This window comes from Coptis chinensis, chromosome 7 (genome assembly GCF_015680905.1).
Source record: "Coptis chinensis isolate HL-2020 chromosome 7, ASM1568090v1, whole genome shotgun sequence".
In the NCBI taxonomy this organism is placed as follows: Eukaryota; Viridiplantae; Streptophyta; class Magnoliopsida; order Ranunculales; family Ranunculaceae; genus Coptis; species Coptis chinensis.
In genome coordinates this window covers 8849698-8862728 of record NC_141462.1, presented here as the reverse complement: position 1 = coordinate 8862728, position 13031 = coordinate 8849698, and the positions used below count along the sequence as shown (strand labels likewise).

The following is a 13031-nucleotide window of genomic DNA, read 5'->3' as shown; positions in this document are numbered from 1 at the left end:
TTTGCTCATCTAGCGGGGCTTAGAGTCGGAGTTAAGTTTCCTTAAGTTACGTACGTTTGAAATATAAACCCGACGACCAATTTACATAAACGACCCTAGATTTAATATGAAATTTACAAAAATACCCTTAATAATAATTCAAGACTTTACAGTGTGTACTCTCTCTCTCTATTAGAGAAGTCATAACGTACTCAGTCTTTTCATTTTTTTTTTGCTAATTAAAGCCAATTAATCATATTTATTGTGCGTACAATTCAAAATAAGAGGCGTGGATTTGAAATTTTAATTAACGACCACATGAAAGGACCAATTACTCTTATTCAAAAGTGTTAAAAAATATTTCAATTTAAGGACAAAATGGGTACATTAAATTTGCAAAGGGCCAAAAAGACGAAACAACCCTTCTAAATATTATATGGGTGTTTTTTATTAAGTATTTATTCAGGGGTACTATGCGTAAGCAAAATACCCGGATGAATTTAAGATGCCACAATCATTATAGGTTATACTAATAGTAGAGATAAGTAATATAACTCATAGTTGCAATGCATTTTGTAGTCGGGACATCAACTACTTTCAAACTGGAACACTTTTAGACGATTTGAGGGATCAGCATAGAGTACTTACTTTGTTATCGACACAACACCATACTCGATTTGAGACAGCCTATTGTAATGATGATAGGGAGTCTAGCAGAACAATTGTTGATTATATATTTTTTGTAGGTGCACTTTGACTTGATGAGTTTATTATAATATTTTATGGCATATTATAAAATTATTGTTAAAAGTCATATATAGCGGTTTTGGTACAGGTTATGAAAAGAAATATTTCAAACTATTCTTTTTTAAGAGTCGTGATAAGGAGAGATCATTCTCTCTAAATTTTGGAGAGATCAAGGCAAATGGCCGTTGGATGGAGAAATTCCTTCTCAAGATCGAGATTGTTGCATGGCCCACAACTGACAAACCACACCAAACCGTATGATTATGTCATCCAACGGCCAATATAAAATGCGCACTAAATTTAGAGAGAATGATCTCTCCTTATTATTTTCCTTTTTTTAATGCTTGGTTGTCTTGGTGCCAGAGTCGTCTCTTGAGTTTTTGGAAGCCGAAAGGCAATCTCTTAAAATGTGGCCTATATGTATACTGGTAAAAAACAAACCATTTTTTTGGGTTTGTTTTTGACTTCATTAACCACCTTCAATTAACCCCATAAATCATCTTTTTAGATCAAAATCAAAACAATCTTATTGGGATGAGAATTGAACTGCCACAGTGTATGAAACATTTTAACCATAACTCAAACCGTCAAATCTGTGTCCAAATGCCAATTAAATCCTAAATGATTCATTATATCACAATCTATAAATTCTCGATCTAGATATCTAGATCTTATGCCAAATGTCGCAACCTAAAACTACTCAACAATATCCCACATCAACTCGCCATCGCGCTTTAATATCCCACACATAGTCCCGTCTCTTAACTCAATTTTTCTCATTTGTCCCATATTTAAATATCCAATCACCTAATTCTGCCTTAACTCACATAACAATACGTACTAGTTACAACACTCTTTCCAATTAATTTCCAACTAACAAAAACCGACCCCGACACAAAAGAATGTGTAATGTATAAACATCTTCGACCCTACTTGAAAGTTGAAACTATGGGACAATCGCAAAATTTTGTTGGTACAAAACATATGTCATTTGTCTACAAGAAATAGATAATCGCCATTTTGATACTTGGTTTGTGCCAAATATGATAACCATCGGCTACCAAGGAATACATGTCCCAAGTACAAACTCCCAATTACTGATTGGAATATTTTTATTTTTTTTAAATCGATAAGTTTATTCTACAACGTGAGTATAAGATCCCATATAGTCCCAATAACAGTTCAACACTTGGAACCAGAGCAACAACGTCTTGATATGATGCAACGATATATCTGGATAAGGTAAATTGTGTGTTAGGGCCATGTATCTATGGGCCTGGTATTAATTGTAAAGAGAAGTGAAACAAGTTTTCTGATAGTGAACACTCACTTGATACCCAGGTGAAAACAGTCCGGTTAGAGCATTCCTAATCGACTATTATTCACCTCTACGTAGGTAGTATTTCTCATCATTTCTACCGTTTTGGTGAAAAACAAGGTGAGGTTGTCCAATGCAAGGGTGAATATTAATCTCGGACGGGATGTTAGATTCCGTCTGGACGTAAAAATCGAAAAAACGCTCCGGACGAAATGAAACATCCCGTCTGAAATTAAAAAAAAAAAACTGAAAAATCACGCGAGACGGAATGAAACATTCCGTTCGAAAAAAAAACTCATTTAAAAAAAAAACTTACACACGAGACGGAATCCAACATCCCATCCGAAGTTCACAACTCAGCCACTATCTCGGTTGAAGGTTTCACTTTCGTTTTGACTTGGGAAAATAGTCACCACCATATTTACCTTTGCATTGCGCAAATATTTTGAACAAAAAAAAGGTGAATAAAGTCACAAACCCACCATATTCATCTGCATTGGGAATGCTCTTAATGTGAAAGCCCAAAGCCCAATTGACAAAACGCATCAAGTCAACAACCCTGAAATTGCCCGAGGGACCACCATAATAAGCCCAAGTCCCACACAATCAACACCCGTTTTTTAAAACCACTCAATCTCTTTCGTCAGAATTAGGAAATTTTCTCCACTTTCTAGGGTTAGGGTTTTTGTCAACACTCTTTTAATCCACTCTCTCACTTTTCGAATCCTCGTTTCAAACATAATCATACAATTCAATTCAAACCACAACAATCTATGGAACTGAAAAACAACACTATCTCCACATTCGGGTAAAATCTACGCTTTGTTTTGAGCTTTTTCAATTTGGGCATACGTTAGTTTCATTTATATCACCAAAAATGTCTGTTACAGCGGGTGTTAGTGATACTATATTATCAATTAGGGATAAACTTAGAGGTAGAATTCAACAAACTAAAGTTAAAAGATATTGGCCTGGTAAAGCCCCTGATTGGGCAGACGATGTCGAAGAAGAAGGGGAGTTAAGGACTAGTAATAGGGTTGCGGTAGAGAGAGTGTTTCCGAGAAATGAAGACGGTGGGGATGGGGATAGACGAGATGACCCTAGGTTGCGTCGGTTGAGGGAGAGTAGAGTGGATAATAAGGATGAGGTTAGGGCTGATCATAGGAGGATTCGACAGGCGGAGATTGTTTCGACTATTGAGGAAGAGAATGAGAGGCAGGAGAGGTTGGATTTGGAGGATGAGGATGAGGAAGCGTTGGAGGAGAAGAGACGGAGGATTAAGGAGAAGTTGCTTCAGAGGGAGCAGGAAGAAGCGGCGCTTCTTCCGGTGGAAGACGAGGACGAGGAGGATGAAGTTGACGAGGAGGAATCTGAGTATGAGACTGATTCGGAGGAGGAGTCAACGAGTATTGCAATGGTGAAACCTGTTTTTGTTCCAAAGTCTGAGAGGGATACAATTGCTGAACGTGAAAGGATTGAGAAGGAGGAACTTGCTCTTGAGGAGATGGCTAAGAGGAGGTTGGAAGAGAGGAAGATTGAAACTAGGCAGATTGTTGTTGCTGAGATTAGAAAGGATGAACAGATTCAGAAGAATTTGGAATTGGATGCTAATAATGTTGTTGATGTCGAGACAGATGATGAGTTGAATGAGGCAGAGGAGTATGAAGCGTGGAAGGTTAGAGAGATTGCAAGGATTAAGAGGGATAGGGAAGACAGAGAGGCAATGATAAAGGAGAAGGAAGAGATTGACAAGGTGAGGAACATGACTGAGGAAGAAAGAAGGGAATGGGAGAGGAAGAATCCTAAGCCTCTTTCCCAACCCAAGCAGAAATGGAGGTTCATGCAGAAATATTTCCACAAGGGTGCTTTCTTTCAATCGGATGCAGATGATCGTGCTGCTACGGCTGGTGCCGACAATATTTATACCGGGATTACTCTGCCCCTACTGGAGAAGATAAGTTGAATAAGACCATATTGCCCAAGGTCATGCAGGTCAAACACTTTGGGCGTAGTGGAAGGACCAAGTGGTCACATCTTGTCAACGAAGATACCACTGATTGGAACACTCCGTAAGTTTTCTCTCCTCTTGAAGTTATTGACTCTTTACTTATTTTTGTTTCCCCGAATTTGCAATATGTACGCTTCCAAGTATGTAGTCCTGTTTTGCTATGTCAATTATTAAGCATCATATGCATACTCTGTATATTTTGCATGCATCTAAATTTGCAGTCTATACATTTTGCATGAAAGGCCTCAGATGAGCTCCTTTGTTAAGCTGATTGTGGATTTTAGTAAAGGAGCCATGTACTATGTGCATATAAGAAGATATGTGTGTTTGACAATGTCTACAAGTATGAAGTTTATAAATTGTCAAAGTCTCAGCTTTTTAGGTGGTCCTTATTCCTTAGCTTTGAGCAGGGATCTCTTTGTATTCTAATTTCTGTCCTACATGCAAAATTAGCATTCATCCTTGTAGAAGGAAGAAGGGTTGTAAGAAATGAATCAACAATAAGTAAAGAAGCTACATCACAGCTAAGTTGATGAGGTTGTTTAGGGGTTGAAGGTATGCAGTTAAAGGTGCTGGCACAGTGGGTAAGCGTAGGCGCCCTTAGTTGCGAGCCTAGTCCTTAGAGCCTATTGTCAGGCCTAGATGGGCATAGGTGCGTATTTGACTGCATAGGGTGAAGTCACAACTTGGAATTGTGTCCCTTCTTCACCACTGACATATAATCACTTCGCTGTTAAAAGAAAATTTTAGTGATGCTGGAAATCATGGGTTCTGTAATTATTCATCCTCCATCTATTTTTTTATTGGTAAATAGATATATTTTATATATATATGAAACAAAAATAATACATTTAGGTTAGGATGAGATATCAAAACCAATACAAGAAGTCTCCTATGAGAAACAACTGAAAAAGAAAGCTCTAAACGATTACAAAGATCCACTAAAAACATGAGAGACTCCCATCTACACATAAAATGCTCAGAAGGAGCCCAACATAGTCAGGCTAAAGCATGTGGTATACCCAAACTCTTGTTTATTGGTTCGAGTCAGTGACTTATCTAAACGCCTTACTTATATATATATTTAACAATGGGGATGGTTATATGAACTCCACCTTATAGTGACTCCAAAGTTACTCCACTCCTAATAGTGGACTTATAAGATGAATTGAGAGCTAATTTTTTGTGGAGATATACATCACATGATGGAGAACATCCGTACAAAAAATCAGCTAAATTGAATCTGTTTAACCTTGTCAAAAGTTGTACTGAAATTACACAAATATGGGCCGTAGGATAATTTCATAACATTCTAATTTATTTTTGACGAGGTTGTACATCTTCAAATGAATTGGTTTTTTGCGAGGATTATCTCCATTTTGTGGAGAACATCTCCACCAAAAATTAGCTTCTACTTCATTGTAATTAGTGGTGGAGTAACTTTGGAGTTGATAAGGTGAAGTTCATATAACCATTCCCTTTAACATATCAGACCTGGTTTATAAGTTTATTTGTAGGTTTCTGTTTTTTTTTGGTTGGAAATTATGTCTTCTGTTTAAAGTCCTGTTTTGAAGTTGGTTTGTATTGTAATGCAGATGGACATATAATGATCCTCTTCGAGCGAAGTACAATGCCAAGATGGCCGGTATGAATGCACCGATAGAGAAACCAAAGGGAAGTAAGAAGATGAAAGACTGGGAGTCCCGTTGATACTCAACTGGAGGTGTCAGCTGACTGATATATGACTTGCGGAAAATATGATGCCACTTGTGGTGTTGTACTGCACTATGCTTTGTTAGAACAATAAATTTTTGCACAGTCATAGCCTTCTCCAAGTCTGTGTTGGCATTCTTGATCGATTGTACTTTTTCATTTAACTATATTAGATACCGGTTACAAACACCTGTATTTTGTAGACTACCAGAATGTTCACTGCGTCGTTTGTTCATATTATCCACTGCTATATTGTTGATTTTTTTCAGAGATCAGCAGTAGATTTCTTGTTCAAATTTTGTAAATTATTTGCGTACAAATCTGTCAACAGTATCTGCCAAAATATCTAGGATCAAAATTTCATTGCATATGGTGTTGTATTATTTGTCAGTGAAAAGAAAATACATGATGAAAACATAAGCAGCAACAACAGTAGGAGAGGATAAAAGCACAACATTTTTCGTCCACACTAATGGATCTTCGAACTGCAAGTGAACAGGTAACTGGTAGCATTCTACATAGTACATATAATATCAGCAGTAACGGATGGTCGAACAATAAATTGGGTGAAGATTTCGAATTTGATTCAATTTTTATAGAGATGTTTGACATTGTTAATTAGGAGATGGTTACTCTTAAATTATGCGCCAAAAATACTGAGTTTGTTTATGGCGGTGCTCGTTTGATTTGTGCATATGATTTGGTGAACTCTTTGGTCAGACCACCGCCACAACTTCTTTACGTAATCCACATTCCATTCCAATCCTAATTGCATCCCAACTTTTTTAAATACTTATTCGGCACAAACTGATAGAATTGGAAACAAGCGAACGGTGCAAAGTTCTGAAAACCACTCTCTCCGGATCAAGAAAAATTCGGTAAAATTTAAGGGCTTTGTTATTTGGAATTTTAAGTTTGGGGGTTCTGAAGATTATACAGATCAATAAAAAAGAATGTCTGTTCCAGCGGGTGTTAGTGATACTGTTTTATCAATTAGGGATAAACTTAGAGGTAAAATTGGACGAACTAAGGTTCAGAGATATTGGCCTGGTAAAGCTCCAGCATGGGCAGACAGTGTCGAAGAAGAAGGGGAAGTAAGGACTAGTAATAGGGCAGTTGCATTAGAAGAAGTATTTCCTCGTAATGAAGATGGTGGGCAAGTTGATACGCGAGATGACCCTAGGTTGCGCCGGTTAAGGGAAAGTAGGGTAGATAGTAAGGATGAAATTAGGGATGACCATAGGCGTATTAGACAGGCGGAGATTGTTTCGACTACTGAGGAAGAGAATGAGAGGAAAGATGTAGAGGAAGACGATGAGGAGGCGTTGGAAGAGAGGAGACGGAGTATTAAAGAGAAATTGCTTCAGAGGGAGCATGAAGAAACGCAGCTTCTTCCCGTGGAAGATGATAATAAGGAGGAGGATGAAGAGGAGTCCTCGGAGTATGAGATGGATTTGGAAGAGGAGTTAACAGGTACTGCAAGGGAGAAGGCTGTTTTTGTTCCCAATTCTGAGAGGGATACAATTGCTGAACGTGCAAGGATTGAGAAGGAGGAACTTGCTCTTGAGGAGATGGCTAAGAGGAGGTTGGAAGAAAGGAAGATTGAAACTAAGCAGATTGTTGTCGCTGAGATTAGAAAGGACGAACAGATTCAGAAGAATTTGGAATTGGATGCTAATGCTGCTGATGTCGAAACAGATGATGAGTTGAATGAGGCAGAGGAGTATGAAGCGTGGAAGTTCAGAGAGAGAATTGTGAGGATTAAGAGAGATAGGGAAGACCGAGAAGCATTGATGAAGGAGAAAGAAGAGATTGACAAGGTGAGAAACATGACTGAGGAAGAAAGAAGGGAATGGGAGAGGAAGAATCCTAAGCCTCTTTCCCAACCCAAGCAGAAATGGAGGTTCAGGCAGAAATATTTCCACAAGGGTGCTTTCTTTCAATCGGATGCAGATGATCGTGCTGCTACAGCTGGTGCCGACAATATTTATACTCGGGATTACTCTGCCCCTACTGGAGAAGATAAGTTGAATAAAACCATATTGCTCAAGGTCATGCAGGTCAAACACTTTGGGCGTAGTGGAAGGACCAAGTGGTCACATCTTGTCAACGAAGATAGCACTGATTGGAACACTCCCTAAGTTTTCTCTCCTCTTGAAGTTGTTGATTCTTCTCATATTTTTGTTTCTCCGAACTTTAAATATATACTGTTGTCGTAGTTGGATGTTCAAAGAAGCTTATGAGCTCTAGTGCCCTGTCAACTATCAAGCGACCTAAGATAGTTGACACCAATCTAGTTTATACATGCAACTTTGCGTGCCGGTATATACATACTCTTGTGTTTTGTGCATGCGTCTAACTTTGCAGTCTATACAATTTGCATAAAGAATCTCAGTTAAGCTCTTAGGTTAGACTGTTTGTGTTTTGTATTAAGCTGAGTATGTATTTTATGCATATAAACATATTATGCGTACATGTATGACGTTAACCTATTTAGCTATTGCAGTAGTATATAAACTTGATCTCAGCTTGCTAGGTAGTCCTTAGCTTCCAACAGGGAGTTTTTTGTAGCTATTGCAGTAGTATATAAACTTGATCTCAGCTTGCTAGGTAGTCCTTAGCTTCCAACAGGGAGCTTTTTGTGACTATACCTGTTGTTTCCTGTCCCACTTGCAAAGTTAATCTTCATCCATGTAGAAGTAAGAAGGGTAGCATGACATGAATCAGCGATAAGTTAATAAGAAGGTACTTCACAGCTGATGTGATAATTTAAGTGGGTACGGTGGTTCGCAATCGGTTAGGTAACTTTTGATCACGTAGCTTTTCCGAACAATATAGTCAGGCTACAGGCCTATATGTGGCACAACAAAGCTCTTGTTTGGATAAAGTGATCTATTTGTGAGGGAGTAATATTCTCATTCAGGAATATTAAGAACGTGTTCATTCTTGCCCCCAAGATCGCTTCGTGTTGAGCTCGCTTCATGTAGGTGGTCCATCTCAGCTCGCTACAAGATATCACAGGTCGAACAGACGACTTCAAATAGAATGCTTCATCTGATGACACCATCCCTTATCCAGAAGCAATCATTACCAGAGCCATACATGTACTTTCAATCACCGTGATAAACGAACTACTACAACCACTCCCAATCATCACATAATTCCTACCAAAGCTAACCTAATACTCATTCTTAATCTCCACCCCACACTTGTGCATGGCAGTACACGTGTCTCGTGGATTTGTACCCTCAATATCTATAAATACCACCTACATGAACTACGTCAGACCTGATTCTTCTCTCCCCCCAGAATCAAGAGAAGATACGTAGGCAGTTCGCTTAGCAACAAACTTGGTCTTTACCTTATTCAATCCCCATCTCCCACTTACCTTGTATGTAAAGGTGAACTAAAACGCTCCTTTATATTGGCACTGTCTGTGGTCTCAACTTCTTGAGAAACCACTTCCCAAACCTTAAAACCAAAAAGAAAAATTCTCAAGCCCACAAAGCATGGCAAACCTCGAAGCTCAGATCCAGAGTCTAGCAGGTCAGTTAGGAACGATGGACGAGCAAATCACCCTACTCAGGCAGGAGAATGTTATATTACGTGCACAAGTAGACACGCAAAATCCACCAGGTGCCTTAGCAGAGGATGGCATCAGCGAGGTTAATCAACAGATTAACGAACTGTCACAACGGATCGACCAAAGTGCAGTTAAGAAAGACACCACCCAAATCGTTCAAAAAATGATGAAGACATACCGAGCGTCCCCGTTCACTGCTGAGGTACTTAGTAGAGCTTCTCCCCTAGATTTCGTCCAACCACGGTTTTCGATGTATGATGGCAGCACGTGTCCTGGTCAGCACGTAGCTCGTTATATTCAAAGCCTTGCACTCTATAGTGCACCGGAGTTTGATCATCGTCATTGTCGTTTGTTTCCTGCCAGTTTCGAAGATGGCGCATTCGATTGGCTCTTTTCACTCGAGCCAGACTCGATAAAGACCTTCGAGCAACTCACCGATCTGTTTGCTAGTCAGTACATCCACAATAGACGTAAGAAGGCTGATCTCGATTCACTCTTCTAGCTATCATTTGGTGAAGATGAAACCATTTGCCAATTCCTAGGTTGGTTCAAAGCTGAACTGTTATGCATGGAGAGTGGTCTTAAAGAATCCTTTGCCACACTGACATTCTCCAACGCTTGTCGAGTGCGCAACACAGACCTCTCCAGGTCGCTGATGAAAGAGCGTTTAGAAACGTTGTCCGAGCTATACGCTCGAGTAGACAAGTACATTAAGTTACAAGAAGGCCTGAAACGTCACAGCCTAACAAAAGTACAGGAAGTAGCAGCGATCTCCGACGACGCCCCACCTACCAAAAAGCAGTCCAGACCGCAGGAACAGAAGTCGGGGAACAGAACAAACAACAATCGAGAGTTCGCTGTCCTCACACGATCTCCCAGTTACATACTGGACAAGATCAAGCGAGCTGCATACTACCGACCTGATGTACGGCAACCAGCAGATCGACCTGACAAGCCTTACTGTGCTTTCCACCGAGCAAAATGTCACGAGACTGATGCGTGCTGGGGGCTAAAGCATTACCTTCACGACCTCATTGAAGCAAGACATATCAATAACTACACCAACATCGCCGATGGTGATCTTCGCCATAAACTTATGGCTTGTAGGGTGCGTAGTAGAACTCCACCCCGCCATGATCGCCACAATGTTCAAGCTCGCTCCTGCAGCAGAGGACGTCCCAGAGACCGTTCCCGCCATGAGTGACATCAGCACTTGTCAGATCGTGACAATGACAGAACCATTCATATGATAACGTTTCCAGATGATTCAGTAACATCGTCCAGAGAGAAAATAAGGTGCGTTGGCGCCCTTCAAGAAGTTTACCATTTCTCTTCCCGGGCGGGCCGCTCCATGCGCAGTTGCCGCGCGCATTTCGTGACATCACTTTTACAGAGGCCGACCTCCACAAGGTTTGCCTCCCGCACAATGACGCACTAGTAGTCCATGTCAAAATCAGTGACTGGATAGTCAAGCATGTTCTGATTGACCTTGGTAGTTCGTGCGACATTTTGTTCTACCATACCATCTAGGAGATGAACATGCCCAAGTCAGTCTTTATAGACCCAATTGCTCCTCTGTACGGGTTCAACGGCTCAAGAGCCGACCCAATGGGTGATATCATTAATAGGGTTATGTGATAAGCACCCAAAAGTGTATTATGAAACCCCGTTGAGACATATAAATTTGGTTAACTATGTGTTTAATAATCATGAAATAAATATGTTTTTATACTTTTGCAGGTATTCACAATAAACATGGAAATATGGTTTAAACCTGCGATAAAGCACGAGGAACGACATATATATGAATTCTTCCAAATCCGCACAGAAGCATCAAACTTCAGAAGCTCCTACCTCTTGAACCAGGGATTCGAATCGACAAGTGAGAGCTTTCGGACAATCGAGGGTGATGAACTCTACGAAGGCGGGAAGTTGTAAAATTGCTCAAAAGACCGGAGGACCCATGGATTACACATAGGACCCACTATCGCGGGCCCACAAGATTGGATTAGTCATCAATCATAGAGCATGTCAAGACAAAATGACAAATTATTGGTGCAAAGTTGACACCTTGCATGTAATTAATTAGATTAGGTGTTAATAGTGAAAAAAAGGCAAAGTGTCACTTTGTTTTAATGTGGTGGATAAAAATGAAGTAAATGTGGTTTGATGTTTCACATGGGAGGAAATGAGATGTCTTTCATATGGAGAAGAAAACAAAACAAGGGGGACACTCCATTTACTCCCTTCACTTCTTTTCCTTACCTTGTATTATTTTAGTTCCTTAGCCATTTTTATTATTTAGTTTTAGTTTTTGTAAGAAAAGCTTGTAATAGTTTTAATGGAGGAAACTTTGGTTTTCTTCTAGTTGAAAATAAATCAAAAGCAAGTGAGTTAGATAATTAGTCTTCTTTTCCTTTTTCTCTCTCTCTCTCTCTTTTTATACTTTCTAACTTGTAATCCTTCATCCCAATGATCATGAGCTAACTTCCCCTTGGGGAGTTAATCAAACTCATATGAGAGAAAAATCTTTGTTGTTGGTTTGGTAGGTTGTTTAGGAAGAACAACTAGATCTACACCCTATCCCAAAATGATAGTTGGTGTAGTGTCTAGTTAGGGATCAAAGTGATGAGCTTAGAGATAAGTCATTGCTTTGATTCCACCTGCTAGCATGTATGAGCTTAGAGATGAGCCATACATGTTAGGGATCAAGTTTTCTTCTATTAGACTTGTCTATGAGTTCTAGGAAGAATAAAATAAACTTATTAAAATCAACAACAAAAGTTAACTTCACATGAGGAGGATTAACTCTCCATATTTTCTTTTAATAAATCGTATTGTGTTTAGTTGCATTCACTTAAAACTTAATTTTTTTATGTTTGTGTAGAAAAGAAACCTAGTATTAGTATTTAAACTTACTCACTAGTTCCCTAAGAGTAAAAACCAAGTTGTAGTTGTCCTAGACTTTAGGTTAGATTGAATCTTTACTCCAACTATATGAACACGAAATTTTGTGAGTAAGGAAACTTTGAAATTGCACTTTTGTCAAAATTAGAAGAGACAATTTCTAACATAGTAAAAGTGGATATCAAAATGGCGCCGCTGCCGGGGATTACATCTATCATAATTCTTACCGTTCCTTTCAGTGGCAAGCATTTCGCGACTCTTATGGTGATGGTCTTGAGATTAAAAGAGAAGGAAATGGCCATGTGCCATGGCGTGACATCACCATTCCATTAGCAAGCATGACCATGAACATGGGGACTGCGATGTTATTTGTTCTCCTGAATATTATGGGAGATTGGCATTTTTTTACTGCCAATGAGGGAATTTCTTACGTTGTCTTGATTACCGCTCGGCTCAAGGTCATACATTATTTAACATCTTAGGTTGTGTTATCTCCAACCCAAACGAGCTCGCGACTTTTCGGGATCAAGATATACTTTTACGGTCACCGCTTGCGAATCATGAAGACACACTTCCCACGGTTTGCGGCTACTTTTCATGATCGGGTCAAGGTAGATTCTATGTGCGACAAAACGTAATCATGGATTCATTGAGGTTTCGCAATGGAAGCCCCCATTCCGATACACGAGGCATGTTCGTTGTTTCGAAGGATGAAAATATGAAGAAACATTTGAGGAAATCTGGAGACGAAGAATGGGCAGAAATTTGGCAGACTA

At 39.5% G+C, this 13031-nt stretch overlaps 2 protein-coding genes across 2 annotated transcripts; both read left to right on the top strand.

Annotated features, from left to right (window-relative positions):
- The first annotated feature begins 2665 nt into the window (after window positions 1-2665).
- On the top strand, window positions 2666-6061 carry LOC147485817 (uncharacterized). Its single transcript, XM_086571228.1, is given in 3 exon segments — window positions 2666-3966; window positions 3969-4113; window positions 5648-6061. Coding segments are annotated over 3 exon segments (1305 nt in total). The 5' UTR covers window positions 2666-2921; the 3' UTR covers window positions 5763-6061.
- A 274-nt stretch (window positions 6062-6335) lies between these two features.
- LOC147485816 (uncharacterized) lies at window positions 6336-8117 on the top strand. The gene has a single exon (XM_086571229.1). The coding sequence runs from the start codon at window positions 6719-6721 to the stop codon at window positions 7904-7906; it is 1188 nt and encodes a 395-aa protein (XP_086427355.1). The 5' UTR covers window positions 6336-6718; the 3' UTR covers window positions 7907-8117.
- Window positions 8118-13031: the final 4914 nt, after the last annotated feature.

Excerpts from the sequence above, each read along its gene's own strand:
- LOC147485816 (XM_086571229.1), top strand. The coding sequence starts at position 6,719 with ATGTCTGTTCCAGCGGGTGTTAGTGATACTGTTTTATCAATTAGGGAT.